Source organism: Merops nubicus, unplaced genomic scaffold (genome assembly GCF_000691845.1).
Source record: "Merops nubicus isolate BGI_N331 unplaced genomic scaffold, ASM69184v1 scaffold8368, whole genome shotgun sequence".
NCBI classification, from domain to species: Eukaryota; Metazoa; Chordata; class Aves; order Coraciiformes; family Meropidae; genus Merops; species Merops nubicus.
Genome location: NW_008623581.1, coordinates 11,732 through 31,548, shown reverse-complemented (window position 1 = coordinate 31,548; position 19,817 = coordinate 11,732). Strand labels below are relative to the sequence as shown.

Sequence of the window (19,817 nt, the reverse complement as noted above, 5' to 3'; positions counted from 1 at the left end):
GCAGGAATAAAAGGGCCTTTCCCTGCTGCCTTGGTTCACATTATGCTTTGCTCTGTCTCCCTTGCAGCTGCGTAAATGAGTATGGAAGATTATGATTTCCTCTTCAAAATTGTTTTAATTGGCAACGCCGGTGTGGGGAAGACCTGCTTAGTCCGTCGCTTCACTCAGGTAAGGTTGGCCACCTCTTGGACCTCGGATGTTGGGGTGGGGACAGCACTGACGCAGAGCACAGAGCTTGTGGCTGAGCACAGAGGGCTTTGCTGGCATCACAGCTCCATAGCATTTTGTTGTCCACGCTCTTGGTGCATGCATCACACTGGCACAAGCAGCACTTCTACCTAATGCTCTTCTTGGCCCTGTTGGGAATCTTCCACTGGAGAAAGCTCATCTCTCTCTGAAGATGGAAAGTACCCTCTGAAGGCCACTGGGACAATTCCTCCCTGATTTGGATGTGCTCTCAACTGTTAAGGAGCAGCAGGTGTCCTGGTGTGCTTCTATGTGCCTTCTCTTCCCTATTCCTCACTGCATGAAGCTCTCCCTTTTATTGGTCATTAGTAGATAATTAAATAATCTGGGTCCTGCGCTGTCAATCCAGTGTCTTCTGTTAAACACCAGACCTTTTTTTCGTTGCAGAATAGTAGGGACAGGACCATGCTTCATTCATCTGGGGCAAGAGGAGGTTTTGCCTGATGCACCATAAAACACAAGTTGTGGGGTTTTTGTTGCTCTCTTCACTTGGAATTGTCAGCATTTCTCCCCTTTCCCCCTTTGTTAATTTTAGTTTTAAAGCCATGGTGATGTTAAACACTCTAACTGCATGTGACAGCAGCAATAAAGCTAGTCAGCCCCAAAAGGTTAACTGCAAACATGTGTGGCCACTGCTGCTGCTTGTACTTTGGCAGCACAGCTGCTGTAGGAAATGGATGTGCCCCAAAATCAACATGACTTTGTAGACCTAGACACCAGAAATCAAAAAGCTCTGTTTGTGGTGGTGTGGTGTTTTTGTTTTTTTTTTTTTTTTCCCCTGGTTTGCTGTTGCTCTCTTCTGATGGTGCTGCAGTCAGATACTACCAGCATCACGCTGGCTCTTGCCATTGCTGTGGCACTGGCAGTGGCTGGCTCTGTGCTCCCTTCCGAAATGCTGGGCAGGCATGTGAGCCTGGTGCTGGGAGCTGCCAGAAATGCCTGGCCATGCCATGGCCTGTGGTGGAGGGGAGAGGGAAGGTGTGAGGCTGCAGGAGCAAAGGCATCTCGTCCCATGCAGGCATTGGATAGAGGATGGAAGGTCCTCACTTACCCTTCCCTTGGCTTTTCCAGCTGCACAGAAGCAGAAGGTCTTTACCTCTCTTTTTTTCTCTGTATGCATCCTCCTTTTCTTCTCCTGCTTTCCTGCTTCTGAATTCCATGACTTGCTGCACAAGTAGGGATGTGTAGGCAGGGAATATGCTGTGCGCTTGAGTTAGGGTAACCTTTGTGCTGGGGAGATGTCACGTTTTCTTCTCTAAATGTGATGGAAATAAATGTCTGGGGAAGGGGACAAGGGAGGAATAGTTTTGAAGACAGATGGGTGAGTATTGACACGCAGAGATTGTTTTCCCTAGCTATACAAATTTGCTTAATGAATGTCTTGTTTTCTTTCAGGGGCTTTTCCCACCGGGTCAAGGAGCCACGATTGGGGTTGACTTTATGATTAAAACTGTGGAGATAAATGGTGAAAAAGTAAAGGTAGGCATCTGATGGTTTTAAGTATAAGCTGATGTAGCAGTAGCATGGCTGAGGTTTCTTGCTGCAGGCCTGCTGCTGCTGGAAGGTTCATGGGGAAGCCCAGGGCTGTCTGGCTTGGCACAGATGGTGCTGAGTCTAACAACCTTTACAATCAGGATCATAACAGTGAACCTACTTTAAGGGAGAAAATGAAAAGGGAAGATCTTGCAAAACTGTTCTTGCTTAGGAGGCACTAAGCTGTGCCTGGCTGGGGCTGAGGAAGCACAATGAAGTACTTCACTGCAGCCTCTGCTCACAGCATTTCTGGTAAGCAGAAATCTGTTGCATTCCCACTGGGATGTGCTTGATGAAGATCTTCTGTGAGCTCCCAGGATGGCCACTGGGGAGAGCAGGCTTCTGGACTTGCACAGTTATGTGCAATGAAGGCTCACCTTCCACTGCTGCTGAGTTACAGATTGAGGAGAGGTAGAGGCTATCACAATACTGGTACTTTGGTCAACAGGTTGAATTGAGAAGGGCAATGTTCTCCATATTATTAACCTTTTCACACTCCAAAATAGGTTGTTTGCAACCAAACTGCTGCTGAAAAACTGTCCTTGTCCTGTGCCATCTCCCAAACTGACCCTGAGCATCACTTGGCAGAGAACTACATTTCCTGGGCCAAAAAAAAACCAGGGACTAATCTCATGTTTAATAGGATCCATGGTTGGGTTCCAGCACATAGAGATGTTGGTTGATGCTGCTTTGTTCATTGGTAGAAATTTTGCTCAAGTTGCTGTAGTGCCCAAGAGGTGGGAGAAGAGTATGCTTCTCTGAGCCTCTAATGCCAGGGTGTCCAGGGTCCCTGAGCTGCTGCTGGAATTACTTTGCCTACATTAAATCCAAGGACATCAATGTGAAAAGCAGCAGTTTTCCCTTTGCTGCCTTCATCAAATCTGGTAGTGAGCAAATGGGAGACTGGAAGAAGTGTGACAGTGGCTGGAGGTGACATTGAGACCCATTTTTAAGCTTGTGTAAGTGATGGGATGAGAACAGTGGACTTGTGCAATATTCAGCCCTGGGGTTTTTTAACCTGTGTTTCAGCACAGACGTTTTTTAAAAAGAAAATCAGGTGGTGTATTCTTAAGTTTAAGATGGACTTTAAAAGCCACGATGAAGTCAGCAGGATGCCACCCCACTGTGTGAGGAACTGTACAAACCTATGGCAAGTGGTGGTCCCTGCCCAGGAACTTTCCAGCCTGAGCAGGTGAAGGACAGTGGTGTAAATACTTTCCCCTGATAAAGAGCAAGTTAATATTCAGCAAACCTCCATGTAAGTGGGATGGAGCAGCAGGCAGGAAAACAGTGACGATCATGTGTAGCTCCTGTGGTGCTGGTGCTTAGCTCGGTGGTTTTCATGCTCATTAGCAGGCATCTGGTGTAGCAGGTTGGCCAGGACACGGATGCTACTTGTCCAGGCTCCTCTGACAGCAGAGATGCTTCTTTCAGAAAAAAACAGCTCCAGTGGAGTGAGCAGCCCAGAGGATCTAAGCTGGTAAATGGCTTGAGTACTGCACTGAAGGTGGAATTAATTTCTTTTCCCTTACATACCTGGCTTAAAGCTGTCTCAAGATTGTCCTGGTCAATGGAGAGAGAAATGTAATCTTGAGGAAGACGAATTCCATCCACTTCAGACTCCTCTCCCTTCCAAGCATCTGGTTCCCTGTCAAGTACAGGGGGAGCCTTAAGAACATCATTTATGTCTGAGATCTGGTTTTTGGACAGGTGAACTCACCCTAGGGGTTTGTCTGCATTTGACTTCTTGCTCTCATGACATAATCCTGTTATAAAACTATCTTGGACTGAGGATGTGAACTCCTTAAGAGAACTTTGGGAGCAGTCATGCCACATGGGCTCTCTCTGGGGCAACGACAGTTCAGGGAAGCTCTGCAAGCTAAACGAAAACCTGTCAGTGTGGTAAGCCCCTGCTGCCCTGTAAAGATCTGATGAATACACAACTGTCCACCCAAGCAATTCAGTCACCTTGAGGCTGGCTTGTTTCACAGAGCTGTAGCAAATGGTAGCTGGTATAGCAGCTGTATTTCACACAGCAAATAACGAGCTGTTAAATCAAAGTCCCTCTCCTGACTGCACTAGTGAAGTAAATTGGAGTTGCTGGAACTCAGTCACAATGACCAGGCTTAGAAGCAGGCTTAGTAAGATATGCTTGGGCATTTGAATGAGCTTTCTGGAGTACGAAAGGCACATAGATAGTTTTTTTTTTTCCTGTAGCCCAAACTTTTTGAGTAAGCAGTTCTAGTGAGAGTAAACAGTTAATGAGTGAGAAAACCAGGAATGAGTTGGAGCACAGAGCAATAAAAATGACATCTCAGTCAAACGAGGCACTTCTCTGAGTGTGAGCTCATTTAACAGTGCAGGAGCTGTGACTCTGCTTCTGTGCTGGGCAGCATCTCCTGCATGTCTGCTGGGATCCAGGCTGAGAGAGCAGAGCTGTTTACTGAGGAGGTTTTCAGACTTGAAACTAAATGATATCTTTCTGGGGAAAAATACTTTCCAGCTTTCAAAATTGCGTTTCAGAGTCAGTGGAGAGGGACTTGCTAGCATGGAAGCTGTGTGCAAGCCATGTGAGAGATGAGTGGCTACTAAAGCTCACTGCCAGGTGAGCTGAGACAGTGCTGTGCAGCTGAGGAGGCTCTTGATCTGCCTGGATTTTCCAAATGAAACAAAAAATATATACAACACCTGTACAGACTGGCTACACAAATTCAAGGCAAGTAGATAGTTATCATGCTATCAAAGCTCGGGCTCCTCAGTGCTGCAGAGGGCTTTGCTGTAGGGACCTGTGACCTCAGTGTACTTGGTGGAAATGTTCATGTGCATAAAGCTCAATGTACATGCAAATGGGAGAGCGAGAAGCATCAGCTGGCTCCAAGAAAATAAATATCTGGATTTTCTGCATGCTGAGTCAGACACTGCCCTTTGGTTCCTTGGAAAAAACAGTACAAGTAAAATGGTTGCTGTGAAATATTTTATTTGGCAGAAATGATCAGTGGTGTGAAGTGTGAGATGTGAATTTTGTCAGCTTGGAGATCTTATCAATAAATGCAAAACGTATATAAGCTGGAGTTAACCAGTAAACCTATCAGTAAATGTTTGTCATTTATTGATACAAATGAAACAGCTGAGCAACAACAAAATTATCTGTGTTTTTACATCTGCCAGAGTCTGGAGACTGTTTTTATTTTAATAGGGACTCCTTCATTATCTGAATTTCACTTACTATTTTGTGTCACTTAATTGCAGATGCCAGGTTCAGCTCTTTAAATACAATGCCAAGAGATTAAGCACAAAGGTGCCCAGGAGTTGTAACCCAGCCACAAATTACTTGCTCTGCAAAAAATGTACTTTTCAGAAATCATACCCCACTTCTGAAAGCTGCTGTTGGGAGCTCTGATTTCAAACTAACACTCTTTATGATGAATAGCTGGCATAGTTCAACTCTGGAACTGGGCAAGAATAAGGTTTTCTTTGTTACGGGCTGCTGAATATATGGAAAAAATCTCAAATACTTTACCTTTCTCTTCCCAAAGTACACAGAATTCTGGCTGGAAATCGCCCTTTCACATGCTTAATTCCAGGGAGGGGTGCTTTAAAAAAAAAAAATAAGTTGAAACAGAGAAGTGGTCTTTTATATTGAAATTTTAAAACTTTGGATGTTTGTTTCTTTGACTGCCTTTTTGAAGAACTGAGGTTTTGCTGACCCACCAAACGCTATCAGACGGTCAAATTATAAAAACCAGTATGAGTTTAGTTTGTGTTGGGAAATGTTGTCTTTCTGGACCCAGAGGGTTTGGCAGACACTCATGGACTCTTTGATGTAGTTAAGGACGTGTCAACAAGTTCTACATGCTGGGAAGGCAGGCAGCCCCTGGAGCAGCCTTCAGCTGAGCTCGTTGTTCCATCCTGTGGTTTTCACCCTCCAGTGCATCATCTCGGGATAACTATTAGAAGCTTTGGGAGCTAGAGGAGGGGCTTTCCTATTTCTTCTTGGGATGGAGGCTACTTCAGGTTGGATTTCAGGGTTGACTTGATCCCTCCTGCATTGTGACTCCAGGCCAGTAGCTCAGTCTGCAGCTGAGGTTGATGCTGGAAGTCGCATGAACGCCCACAGACCTGTAGCTCCCTGGGGCTGCTGGCTGCTGTGCCAGCTGACTTTGTGCCTTGCCTTTCAATCCACAAGTGCAGGAACAGAAACAAAAAACACTGGAGGGGAGAGGAAGCCAAAGGGGAGAAGAGCTAAGTGCTTTCCCAGCATTGCTTGTACCCTGAAGGAGTTTCGAGTCAAAACAGTGCTGCTATCAAAGTAAAAATAATTGATTTTTATTTTTCCTTTTACCACTGTTCCTTGTGGTGGCCAAAGCTGCAGATCTGGGACACGGCAGGGCAGGAGCGGTTCCGCTCCATCACGCAGAGCTACTACCGCAGCGCCAACGCCCTCATCCTCACCTACGACGTCACGTGCGAGGAGTCCTTCCGCTGCCTCCCCGAGTGGCTGCGGGAGATCGAGCAGTACGCCAGCAACAAGGTCATCACCGTGCTCGTGGGTAAGCCACCGCCCGCCCCGAGGGGCCCCGCCTCGCCGGGCCTTGCTGGCAGATGGGGCTGTGAGCGGGAGGAGAACGGGGCGCCGCTGTGAACTTGCTGCTACGGGGTGTTCAAACTGGTGCAGCAGATCTTGGTGCCAACCAGAGCTGTGACTGCGGGTGGGCGCAGGGTGCAAACGGTGCCTTCAAGTCAGGGCTTGGACCATTCTTTCTGCAGATAACCCCAAGACGCGGATTGTGATGTTCAGGACACCGCAGGCACTTCTCCAAGTGTGGTTCCATCTCAGGGCAGTGGGATATTAGGAATATAGGATATTGGGAAGAATTTCTTCACTGAGAGTGGTTAGGCACTGGAGTGGGCTGCCCAAGGAGGGGGTGGAGTCATCGTCCCGGGAGGTTGTCAAAAAAACGAGTAGGTGTAGCACTTGAGGCTGTGGTCTAGTGATTGGGGAGATGCTGGGAGGAAGGTTGGCACTGATGATCCTAGAGAGCCTTTTCAACCACAGTGATTCTATGATTCTAGGTCTAAGGCTATTGCATGCAGAGGTGGATACTCCCCACCAGTTGGCCCTGTAAGGGACTAAAGTGGTGATGGTGCAGCTACAAACTGAGCTAAGAATAGAGCAGTTTCCCTTGTGACTGCCAGCAGGGATCTGTACAAATAGACATGTGTTTGCTCAAGTTGGAGTTGCCTCCGGGTTGCGCTGCCTCATAGCTGTGGGACAGCCAGTCTTGTCTCAAGTGGATCAGGATCTGGGAACCAGATCAGGATGTGATGGTCATGTGGATCATAGCATTTGTAGGTGGGACAGAGCTGGAAAACTGGCTATTTTTGCATGGATTTTAGGGAAGCTAAGAATAAATACCTGGATGTTATATTAATCTGTAGTGCTTCCACTTGAGCAAAAGCAGACCTCAGGCCCTGTCTGCTGCAAGTGAGGTGAAGGCTGTTTGGCCTGCCCATGTTTATCCATGCTCTGCTCTCAGCATCTGATAGTCAGGACTTGACTTTTAAAGGCCCAAGAGTTGAAAAATTAACTTGGGGAAAGCGAAAAAGTTTCATGCTGCAGCATTTAAAGAAAACTGTTTAAAATAAAAGATTTAGAGGATTGTGAAATATATTCAATGTGACTTTAAAAATCTTTTGAGCTTCACATACTCCAGTGGTATTGCAAGTGAGCTTGGGATTTACAGAGCTTCCATACAAGAAACTCATGATATTGCATGAGAAGGGTATGACATGTACAAATGGTGCAGAAATTATATATGACTAATAAATGGATAATTGGCTTTTTTCGGGAACATTAATTATCAATATCTACAGCACAAAATATAAATGTTAACAGCCTTAACATACGCTTTGAAGTTGGCGACACCTGTAAACCTTTTGCATTGAGGGATAATTTGTCTAGGAAGGTAACTTCAGTGTATACAGTGGGACCAAGAAACTGCTTTATCAGGAAAGAAAGGGGATCTCAGGTGAGAGGAGGTCAATAAGATGTGGCTTGCCAGTGGAAGTGCAGTCTTTTCCTCCCACTACTTCTCACAGAATTGCTGATAGAAGCAGGGCCAGCAGATGTTTCCTCCTGAACCTGCCAGGTCTCTAGACACAGGCCCCACCCCCCCCCGACTGTAGCAAGTCCTGGTCTGTTATCTTCACTGTAAGATTAATTAATGACAAAAATACCAAGTTTGAAGTGAAGTGGCTGGTAATAGGGTATAATCAAACTAGATGCTTGCTTGAGGCTTTAATCCACTCTGCTACATTGAGCTCTCTGAAGGGAGGGGCTGGTTTCTTGCTCCACCTGGCTTTGTGAGTGTCCCCCAAGTCCATCCCTCTTCTAGCCTCACCAGCCAAATCCTCCACAGAAATACTGAAATAAAAAAAAACTGCCCTCCATGCCAGGCTTCTTTTAAAGCTTGTCATGACATAAGAAATACCATGTTTAGTGTCTCACGTGCTATAATTGACATTATAAGTGCTTCTCTGAGCAAGAACAGGAGAATACTCAATAGATATTAAAATGGAAATCCTCTAATGTTGGTTAATAGCAGCAAACAGATGCACAGGTGTTAAATTAAAGATAACTGACTTGAATGTTCACGGGGCATATTCCATTAAATGAGCTGATATTAAATGGACTAGGTCATGTGCATCAGGGAATCCATTATTTGGAGAGGAGAGCAAGCACTAAGCTTCACATCAAAACCCCTGTCCATACATATATACACCACCAAACTCTTCTTTATCTCTTGTTTTGGAAGTCAAATTAATTCCTTTTCTAAACTGTTTTGTCAATGCAGGTAATAAGATTGATTTAGCCGATAAGAGGGAAGTCTCCCAGCAAAGAGCTGCAGAGTTTTCTGAAGCACAGGACATGTACTACTTGGAAACCTCTGCAAAAGAATCGGATAATGTGGAAAAACTCTTCCTGGACTTGGCCTGTCGGTTGATCAGCGAGGCACGACAGAACGCCCTTGTGAACAATGTCTCATCCCCCTTACCAGGAGAGGGGAAAAGTATCAGCTACTTGACTTGCTGTAATTTCAATTAAAGAGCTGGCATGTGATTTCTGCTTCCACCATGGGCCAAGAAGATTTTTGGCTTTTGCTGGGATTTACCTACTGAAAGGGAATTCCTGTCACTTTGACCCACCTGACTTACCCTGAGTCAGGTTGCAGACCTGGAAGCATGGCAGGCTGACAGTTCCAGCTGCATGGCAACGTAGCAGAATAAAACACAGTTTAAATGTCATTTTTCTTGCAGTCCCTGGAGTGAGTTAGGAAGAGAAGAGTTGCACAAGTGCTCCATGTAATGTAGAACATGAGCTATTTCATTTCCTTCTATGGGAGACTAGAGCAGCATCTCTTGAAGATATTGAAGAGATGAAAATCTCTATTGCAGAACAATGTGTTTTGATCCTTTTTAAAATAAATAAAACCCCCAACAATGAGCACTGACCCTGGACCACACTGGCAATCTTCTGGGCTGCCAGGGCGTGGGCTCTTGGGACATGTACATAGCGTCTGCCCATGTGTCTTTGTGGAGGACTCTGGTGTTTGAAGTAGTGTTCTGTCTCTCATTTAAAGGCATTTTCATGAACATGGGATTAAAAAAAGTTACATAACTCAAATCTTCAAGATTTAAGATGACATGGATACAGCTCAGTTGCTCCCTTTGGTGCTAAGAGTTCAGCAAATATCCATAGACCAAATGCAGTCTTACTACATTACTGTCCTCTGAATGTGTAACTTAGACTGCTAGGAAAAAAAAAAAAAAACACTAATAAGCACTGTTCATAAAAATAAAAAAGTCTCATTACCTCTTTTTCTAGACCTGAACATAGTGGGAAAGGACTGTGCTTCTTTGATATCAAACACAGGATGAAAAGACTTTCCAGAAATAAATTAAAATTAAAAATTAACAGTTCCTTCTCTAATTAGTAATGTCCTAATGTGGAAAATGAGCCTTGAGGAAGGTTATTGGTGGACTTGGAAAAAGTGCACCAGATATAATCAAAATCTTATGCGTGCATGGATTGTGTATAAGGGTTCAAAGAGAGCACAGTTTGAGGTGTCAGTCTGCAATATGTCCAGCTTAATCTAAATCCAACTTACATGCAGTTCTTGTTGAAAGGCAAGTGGATAATTTTATAGAGGGTTTTTCTTATGCTAACTGGAAATAGGGACAGGTTGCAAGTGGTAACATTCTGTGCCTGAGCCAGCCAGCGTTCACCTTGTGGATCTGCTCTCCAAGACTCTGGTGAAGATATCTTCTTGGCATCCAGTCTCTCTGCTAGAGCAGCTTTCAAGTTCAGGGCTATAGAGTCATTTAATTTCCTTCATGCTTTGTACTCTGAATCCCAGACTCCAGTGTAGGGCAACTGTTTAGGCAGTTTCTTTCTACAAACCCCCTGAAGTGGAAGCACTATGGGGTTTACAATGTTATTACACCTCTAGTGCCATATGTGAATAATGCATTGCAAATTTACACGTTGACATCAAAGTGAAATTGGAAGATGGTGAATACATACATGAAGAATTATATTTATAAGTCTGAGTTCAGTTTAGCTAATCTGGATAAATCTCTCCTGGCAATTACATGGCTCTGATGTGCTGTAACTTCATCAGTAGGGGTCAAATAATATTAAAATGATTATTATAACAGAGCTTTTTGTATTGACATAAAAGCTGCCAGAAAGTACCTCTTGAAAAGAATAACAATTAAAAAAAAAAGGCATCCTAAAATTCTTTTTCATGGAAAGACTACTTTGGGCTGTATCATGTTGTGCCTTTGATCTGTAGTGGGGAGCTGACTGTGTCATATGGCCATTTGTAATGTTTTCTTGCTATTTTTAGGTCACTTTCTTTTATGACTAGTGATACAAATGAAGATATACAAGTTGTGGTATGAAGCTTGTTTGTTATTTAGGTAACACTTAGCAAAGAGCTTCTGTAGGTGTGAGATATTGGAGGACATGTCATCTGCTGTGCTGTCCTGGTCCTTTTCAGTCTCTGCTCATGGTGTAATCTAAAGGATTTAGAAGTGTGTGGGACTCGGTGGCTTCTGCTGTGCTGGACCATGTGGTACAACCTGTGCTGAATAGCAGTGTCTTCCCTGAGCATTCCTCAAACTGCCAAATGCTTCATTTGAGCTTACGAAGACCACCCAACTCTGAGGCAGCTGATTCTGCAGAGCTCTTAGGTAGTTGTTTAGAGCAAGGCTCAGGGTGTTACATGTAAAGTGACACTGAAGTTAAAAATCAATACTATGTATATTTAATTTGTAAAGGCTCTGACTCTCGAGATGCTGGACTTGTCAGTGCATTGTTGATAACAAGTAGGGCTAGGCTGTTTGGTGGAGTTACTCAAGGAGTCTGCCCACTAAAGCACCTGTGGGTTCCCCAGCCGGAGTTCCAAAAGCATCCAAGCTGGGCAGGTACTTTTCATTGCTGCTGAGTAGCACTGTAAATGCATTTTAAAGTGCTTCTTGCATCACTTCTGGAGGTTGAATTCTACCACGTTACCATGACTGAACAAGCTGAACTGGTCAAATAGCAGAAACGACTAACTTTATTTTCTTGGCTATTTGCTCTGAGGTCTTTAGAAGGCTGTCTCTTTTTCTAGTGCTTTCCTAACCTGGAGGTGGCTATTTTGAGAGTAGTTGCCTACTAGCAACCTTGAAGTATTGGTTCTCTTTATTGCTAGCAAATATTCTCCGTGTAAGGACTGAGTCTTCAATGATGTGCTTTTGCAGTGAGGTAGAGTGCTGCAGTTGGGCTGATGTTACAGTGAAGTATCTGACTTCTCCAGGGACAAATCTGGACCAATTTCTTTCAAGGTTTATTCTGTGTAGACTTAAAAAGTTGAAAGGAAGCAATGGTGGTGGTATGTGTAACGTTTATATAAGGTCATAAGCCAAAGCTGTAGTGTGAAGCTAATTTATTTTTTTGCAAATAACACACACAATAGCTGTTGAAAAAGTGATATTTTATTGTAGTAACTCCTTTGCAGGAGTTATTTTTGTACACCTTTATATATATTTCTCTAGTGCATACAACCCAAATCTCCTTGTAGCATTGAGGGCTTATCTTCTAGAGTCTGGTCCACTGCTGAAGGCTTCCCAACCAGAAAAGGAGCTTTTTCTACTGCTACCAGCAACTCAGTGCTGTGAGCATAGTGATCAAAGTCTTGAAAAAGAAAAGGAGGTAAAAACTGCAAATCCAAGCTATCTGACAATCATCTCTCAACTATGGCCAAAAACACCTTGATAGAGGAGTGGATTTTTTAGAGAGCTGGACAAGTGTCTAAAAGCCATGCAGAATTGATACAGTGAGACCATATTTGACTGGAGAGGTTCTCTTATCATCCAGAGAGCCAAGTATTGCTAGACTTTTGATGTGTTTTCAGAGTGATATATTCACACCCATGGAGTAAGCTGCTTATTTCTGGATGAATTTTTATTGTAGTTCCATAATGAGACCTTTTTGTGACTTTTTGAGCAGAATGTGTTAGCTCCAAGCAGAATCCAGTATTGGATGGTCAGCAGATGTTTGCTTTATCTAGCAATCCTGTTTGCAGAGATTAGTAAGAGCATCTCCTGCAAACTGGATGATGTAACCTGTTTTCCAGTTCAGCCACTGATTCAGTCAGGCTGCACTTGAGTAAACCACCAAGTCTTCTGTGTGAAGGTCACTGCATTTGAAGTCCTTGCTGGTTTTTTTGCATTGGATATTTACATGGCAAGTTTGCTGGGACAAGCCATGACTTCTGTTCCTACTTGTGTTCCCTGTGAGAGACCAATTACTAGAGAAAAAAAAACCACACCTTCAGAGCAAAGAGTTATGATGGAAGAAGTGAAATTATGAACTCTGTAAAGAAGGGGACACCCAGTGCCTCTTTCTACCTCTAACACTGGCGTTCTGATTTGACCTACAGGTACATTATTTGTGCAGTCAGATGTATGGTTGTGCTGAATGCTAAATGGCTTTGTGATCATTATTTAATGAAAACCACACATGGCAAATTGTCAGGCAGGATACTTTGTTCTTTGCTACAGAACACATGAAACAGCCCTTTAGATCTGTCAGCCTGCTGGTGCTGTTTGTCTTTTTGGAAATAGCTCTATTGCTAACGGTTGGCTCCTGTTAGTCTAGGTTTAGTGGTTAATGACTGTTGAATTCCTGCAGCATCAATAATAACAGCAGCGGACTGAGGTTGACACAGGAGACAGTGATTTGAAAAGAGGGAGAGTTGAAATTAGTGATGCAGAAGCATGGTGGGTGCCCACACGTAAGACAACAGGCTTCCCTGAGCTTTTGCTGACAAGGGATGCAGTTAGGTGTAGTCAAACCCACTGGGTTTTACCTTGTTTGTTATCCCTAAGGATCACTGTTCAGCTGCTTTTCCAGTTATCTTGCTCTTTTTGGTATGAAGAACTGTCTATAAATCAGGCCGAGATGCTGAGCTGGCACAATATCTGGAGTTGGAGACTGAATTCAGTTGGAAAATAGGTTGCATTCTCCGGCTACTAAAACGTGTAAGCTACACTGCCTTTTGGGGACCTGTGGTGCCATTGTGGTTGGATATGGCTGGAGACACCATCACAGAAACCCTCTCCTGGCGGTGGGGCAGGCTGAGTCCTACAGGCCTTTGTGGAAGGGGAGAACATGCAAAGTAAAGAGATGGTTCTACTCGCTCAGGATTTTCTCAGTCCCATCAGCTCTTGAAAAAAATCCATCTATGGCTTTGATTTTGATTTGTCTAGACTTCAATAAGGGATGCTTTGAATTGGAGTCTCATCTGAAATTCTTCTGCTTTCTTCTGCTTTCAGTATCAAAGCACCCAATATCCTTAAACAGGTTGCTCCTACCAAACCAGATTTTTTTTGAGTTAATTCAGTTAGGAAAAGGTGTTTCTAGAGGACACTTTATGAATTTCTAATAAGCAAGTATGGAAATTCTCTGAAGTGTTCATGTACATAAGAGATCACCAGAAAATCCTCTAGAGCCAAAGGAAATATTATAATCAATTCCAGTAGTGAAAACCCTATGAAAGATTTGTATCAAAATGTTTTCTTTGTTTATAAACTTTTATTTGCTCATCTGAACAAATTTGGCTCTTGACATGACCTTTTTTCCTTGTGTCCTATTGACTTCCTCTTGTCTTATCCTCTTGTTGCTGTGGGTAATAATTGTTGCAGTTACTGTTCACAAGCAGCAGAGAATCAGCATTTTGAAGGACAGTCTTCTGGTCTTGTGATGAGTGGTGGGGAAACACTACCTTGATTTCCTACAAGCAAATAGTACATCCTAGGCAAAGCACCCTTGACTGAAACTGGTCATGTCTTAGAAATGTGATCATCCACTTGAGCTGTAGTTAAATGTACCATAAAGGTTACAGATCTCACATCTGCCTCTTTATCTTGGCTAGGAAAACAGACAACAGGGTAATCACGCTGACCATGATGCAAGGCTCCCAAAGTAGCCTGCTGTGTTGCTCTGACTTGCCTCGCTCGTCACCACCTCACTAAACTGACCCAAAGTCTCCTTTGCTGTACTGTACTATATCCAGCCGAGATAGATTGCTGGCTGTCATCACCCAGAGATGCCATCATGCCCTTTTCTCTCAAGTGAATGAGCTGTAACTTAAACCAGAAGTAAATCTACACCACATGAGTTGAGGATGCTTTTTTCCCCAGGTGGGAGCTGTAGATCCAGAAAAAACATCCTCATCTCTAATACTTAACCCTTGAAATACAGTCAGCTGGGTAGCTGGGGGAAGATAACCCAGATACAGCAGAAACCAAGATGGCAATTAATGTAATTTAGGCTGTGAATGTCAGTGAAAAATTAGACTGGTTTCAAGAGTGTAGCCAGGGTTAACAGCTCAGTCCATCTGTCTGGGTAAACAGGAGCTGGCTGTACTGTACTCAGAGATTTCTGTTTGCACATTAATAACGAGCTATTAGCACTTCCTAGATCACTTTTGTTGAGCCAGTTGCTCTTTTCCAGCAAGGTCAGAGGATAATTTTAGCTCTGGTTAATGCTACAATTAAACTCAAGAAGCTGATGCCACATTTACGTTTGCACCTTTTGTTTTTTCCACTTATGCTTATCTTGGGGTAATGTTCCCAAGGACATGCATACTTAGGAGTGCACCATGGTGGAGTCCCTGCTGAGCATCTTCTGGAGTCCAGCCCTGGTCCATAGGCACCTGACATGGCCAAAACCTGTGTCAGTCATGGCTTTCGCTGTGCATGGTTCCCTGGGTGAGAGGGGATGTTGAAAGTACTCTTATGCTTTCATGGGCGGTGATCAAGGACTCTGGTGTGGCTGATGTCACATGAATGCAAACCTCAAAGCTTTTCAAAGTTTGATTCCTATCATTTCTTTCATCCGTGAATCTGTTCCTTCCCAGTACTGCTCGTGCCTCAAGCACTGTGGAGGTCTAAGACTGGAAACAATCCTGGCTGTATGAACCACTGGATCTGACTCCTGCTCTATCTAGAAGGAACAGTATCCATGGCTCACCTTCTGTCCCACCGTGGGTTTCTTACTGTGCAAACAAATCTAGTTCAGTAAACCCATTCTCAGCCAGGTCTTCCTGTAAGGCATATTTCCCTTCTTGGGGGACCAGCAGAAGAGATTCAGATGTTAAGAAGCGGTGGGGGTTTGGTGCAAGTGAGTAAATTTCCAGTGAGCAGCTGTATGCTGCTCTCCATCCAGGGAGACTTAGGATCATGTGAAAGAGAGTCATTCTCAGCTATCACTTGGGTGGTGGTGTGAATATCTCTGAGAGTCTGGGTTGCATCATTGGCACGAGCTTTAGTAAATGCAATGGTTGTGGTGTCTCCAGCAGTGAAGCATTTACAGAGGGGGAAGGGAAGGAGAGGGGAACGCTGTTTTGACGTTAATGGAGTGAAAATAAAATGTTTGGTCTATGGTAGGGACAGCTGCTGTGGTTTCAGGTGGTGCCATTGCCTCGACTCTTGCAGAGTCTTTGGAAGAAAGCCTCACTGCTGGCCCCAGGCACAGTCAGCACTGAAGGGGAGAAACTAACTTCTTAACCCAAGGTTGGGGAAAAGAGGTCATCTAATGGGAGTATGGAGGAAACCCAGCCCTTGTTGCTCTGCTGATTTGGAGTGACAATTCTGGATATCAGAAGTAGTTTAAAATGTGCCATCATTTTTAGCATAATAAGATGCACTGCAGATATGTCACATCCATTTTATTCCCCACAGCTGCTTACAAAAGGAAAAAAAATAAATAAATCTGAGATTGGAGCAGCTGCAGTCACTCAGCTGTCAATATGGGACAAGGCTCTTTCTGCTCCTCTTTTATTTCCACTTCCCTCTGTTCTGCTGCACGTATTTGGCTGTTCTGTGAATTTGCAGATCATGAAATTTTTTTTCAAACTGCCTTTGATCTGTACAGAAAGATTCACCCAGCACTCATTTGAATTCATTAATACTTTGAGTAGGCTTTTTAATTTTATGTTTGCTGGCTTGTTTCCCTGTGTAATGTTATCTAACTGACAAGTTCGTTGTGCTCTGCATTACCTTTAGGTTTTTGAGTCTAAAATGTTTCCTCTTTCCTGAAAGCTATGATCATTTTTAGAGATGTTGTAAAAGCATCTTCATTTCCTCAGGAGAAAACCTAAATTACTCTCAGCTTTGATTACCAGCATATCAATATTGAAACGTATATTTTCCTTTTTTACAGCATGAACAAAGTATGTTTTGTACCATCAACCGTAGTCTGAATTGTAGTTTAAAAACCTGCTTAAGCACTAAAAGCAGCATTTTGTTTGCAACTTCCATACCAGGGAAGTCACAGCATTAAAGGAATTTCCCACAAAAGGAGTTTTTCCCACAAAGGTCTGCTGTCTTTTCCCCAACAATTGTGAATTTAGCACAATGTACAGAATTTTGGTAAGAACCCCGATTCCTAAACACGTGGCCAGAAGGGTGAGGAGAGGATGTGTTTCTTGTTGATCAAGCACAACCACCTCAGTGGAAAAAAAATGCACTACAGCTGGTCAGACCATTGACCTCCATCACTTGCTGGGCTGGTGCTGTCTCTGGGAAGGGTATAGGTGTTAGCAAATCGCCAAACTGTGAATCATTGACTGTCCCAAGCGTTTGGCTTTTCTGTTTTATTGAGTTCTTGTGGTCAAGTGTGGTACAGTGGGGTTGAGAAAAGAATGTATTTTGGATGACCAGGATGATGAATGTATGATGCTTCATGTTTATTTGTAATGTCCTTTTTATACTTAGAAATTGCTGACATATGTACCTGTATGTAAATAAATGTTTAATCCTTTCCACTTGGTGTTTAAAGTGATTTCTTTGTTTTCTGATCTGAACTGCAAAGCAAAGTTGCCTTAAAAATCCATGAAAGACATTCACTTGACATGATCTAGTATCAGACCAACAAATTAATGGCTGCTGAGGCTTTTCTGCTTAGGGTAACACACAAGGCTCTCATGGCATCAGGACCTCAGGAGAAGAGCAAAAGGGGAGCTGCTGTCCATGGGAGCAATGTCACTTTGCACTAGCAGGAGAAAAAATTTATCCCAAACGAGATCATGGCAAGGTTTGAAATGCTGGTGTCAGTCACTAGAGGGTGGTCTTTGACAGAGGTACCATCTTCTCTCGCCTTCGTTGTGGACCTGTAGCTGGTTAAACTCTTCTAGCAAGATGCTACGTTTGTGTTGAATGAGAATGGTTGGGTAATTCACTTGTCTTGTATTTTTTGTCCCAGTGCCCCTTTTGTAATCCTAGTTCTTCTCTTCAGCCTTCAACTTGTTCTTTTCTTGCTTTTAGAACTCCACTGGATTTCCCCAAGGACCTGTCTTTCTGGGGACCTAGAATCCTTTCAAAGAAGGTCTTCCCCTTTAAGCCTTTAGTCTTTTGATTGGTATATAAAGTTTATGTTCTGACTCATTCTGGGGATCGGGTTTCCTTCCCTGTGCTCTGCTCCACATCAGAGATGACTTCTGGGATGAGCTGTGAAGCTTGAAGACACCATGTGTCTTTTACTGCCTCTTCCAGTGACCTTGAAGCTCCTTCCTTGGTAAGTGTCTGACATGAGAGCTGGACCATCTGCTCTCTGGTCCCCAGGAAGCTGGCAATTTGAGTCAGTGATAAAACAAAGAGAGATTTCAAAAAGGAAGAGTCCCTGCATACCTGTAGGTAGGAACTGAGCAAAAGGAGGGGAAAAAACCATTCTTAAAGCTCAGCCAGCTTGGGGATTGAGTAGTTACTGAAAGAGAGGAGGGGTGGGGTGCTTTACTGCTGGGGGTGACGGCTGGAGAAGCCAGAGTCAGCTCTTCCTGGGGAAAGGTAAGGGACAGGTGAAGGCTGGCAGCTCTTCCTTTCAGGGAGCCCGTAAGCAGTGGGCTGTGCAACCTTCTTGTTCAGTAGGTGTAGCAGTAAGGGCAGAGCCTGTGCCAGGCTCTGCTGTGGGTGAAAGGATTGTAGGAGCATGAAGGCTCCCTGCAAAAAGGGATCAAACTGCCCAGGGGAAGAAATACAAAACAGACTACAGGAGTAAAACCAAGACAGCTTACTGCTTCTCCTCCATCTTCTTGTGTACAAAGTCTTCCTACCGAGCACCTGGGGAGCTCTGCCCAAAAGGTGTGTCATCTTGCTGACAGGAGCCTGTCACACAACAGGACTTTTTGGTCTTACTGTGTGTGCAGTTCTCTCGCAGGAAGCACAGGAGATCTGACTGCCCTGCATTAATTTTGGTGGTATTGTACAGACAGTCCTACATAATTGAAAACTTAGTCTTGATTTATGAATTTCTATGCAGAGGGAATCAACCACAAACTCAGTATGCATTTGCAGGAGCTTTATTACCTTCAGAATTAAACATGCTGAGCTTTATTCTTTTTGTGCAAGCTTATAATTATAATCACATCAGCTTGCACCAAAGCTATCCCTTACCGTAGTATGTGGATGAATTCTCTGCTGAATAAAATCACAAAAATGGACAACACATTTCACATCAAGATGCTGTCAGCTGTATGATGTACAAGTTCTGGTGGTGCTTCATAGCTAGCTGCATCAGATTTCTGGTGTATCGCTTGGATCAGGTCTAATCTCTATGATGAAGTGGGTATTTGTCCAGCTCATCACAAGGGAGTGCTTGAAGACACAGTGATACTCTTGTATTAGGTGGGAGGCTGTAGTAGAAACAACCAGTTTCAGGTTTTATTTGTTTGAGCACTGATGCTGTCAAAGCCTTTCAATATTGTCTTCCCTGTTCACAGTGATTTGGGGGTGAGTAATGCTGTGGTTCCCTTTGCTGCTTCTACATAAATGCAGATTTACTGTTTCCAGGCAGGACACATTTCTTACTCCTTTTCCACTTGCCCCTAATGTGAAGTGATCAAGTAGGATTTTATTTGCAATAAAGCCACTCTTTTGAACAGGCACAGCATGGGTAAATGCAGGCACCAGCACAGGCTTGGTCACTTGGGCTCATCCTGGAGCCTCGCACTACCCTGACCAAAGCAACCCTGGTGCAGTTCTGGTCATCAAATGATTATTTTTAATTCTACTTCTTTTTTTTTTGCCTCTTGTTTTGCTGTAACTGGATGTTCCCTTTTCTTCTGTTTATGTTGCTGTGGTTTGGGGTCAGGGCAGCCCCAAGAACCGTAACAGATGCTCTCTGTTAACCCCCTCCACCCACCCCTGAAAGGGAAAAGGGAATAAAGGAGAGAGACTTGTTGATTAGAAAAGAAAACAGTTTTAATACTACCACTAGTAATAATAGTAATAGTGATAAAAAATGAGACTATGTACAAATATATACAAAGTTAGTTCTGAACCCAACTCCCCCCTGTTGGCAACATGTCACCGTCACCCCTGGCTAGGGAGCAGCCCCCAGGGAGAAGTCCCAGCCTGGACTCAGCCACAGAGGGAGACTGGGCACAGGAGCTGGGTTCTGGAACTTGGTTCAGGAACACAGGGCGCAGGAT

General features: G+C 43.9%; 1 protein-coding gene across 1 annotated transcript; it reads left to right on the top strand.

Annotated features, from left to right (window-relative positions):
• Positions 1 to 64: 64 nt before the first annotated feature.
• RAB30 (RAB30, member RAS oncogene family) lies at positions 65 to 9,260 on the top strand. Its single transcript, XM_008945116.1, has 4 exons — positions 65 to 168; positions 1,642 to 1,725; positions 6,146 to 6,329; positions 8,634 to 9,260. The coding sequence occupies exons 1-4, from the start codon at positions 76 to 78 to the stop codon at positions 8,882 to 8,884; spliced, it is 612 nt and encodes a 203-aa protein (XP_008943364.1). The 5' UTR covers positions 65 to 75; the 3' UTR covers positions 8,885 to 9,260.
• Positions 9,261 to 19,817: the final 10,557 nt, after the last annotated feature.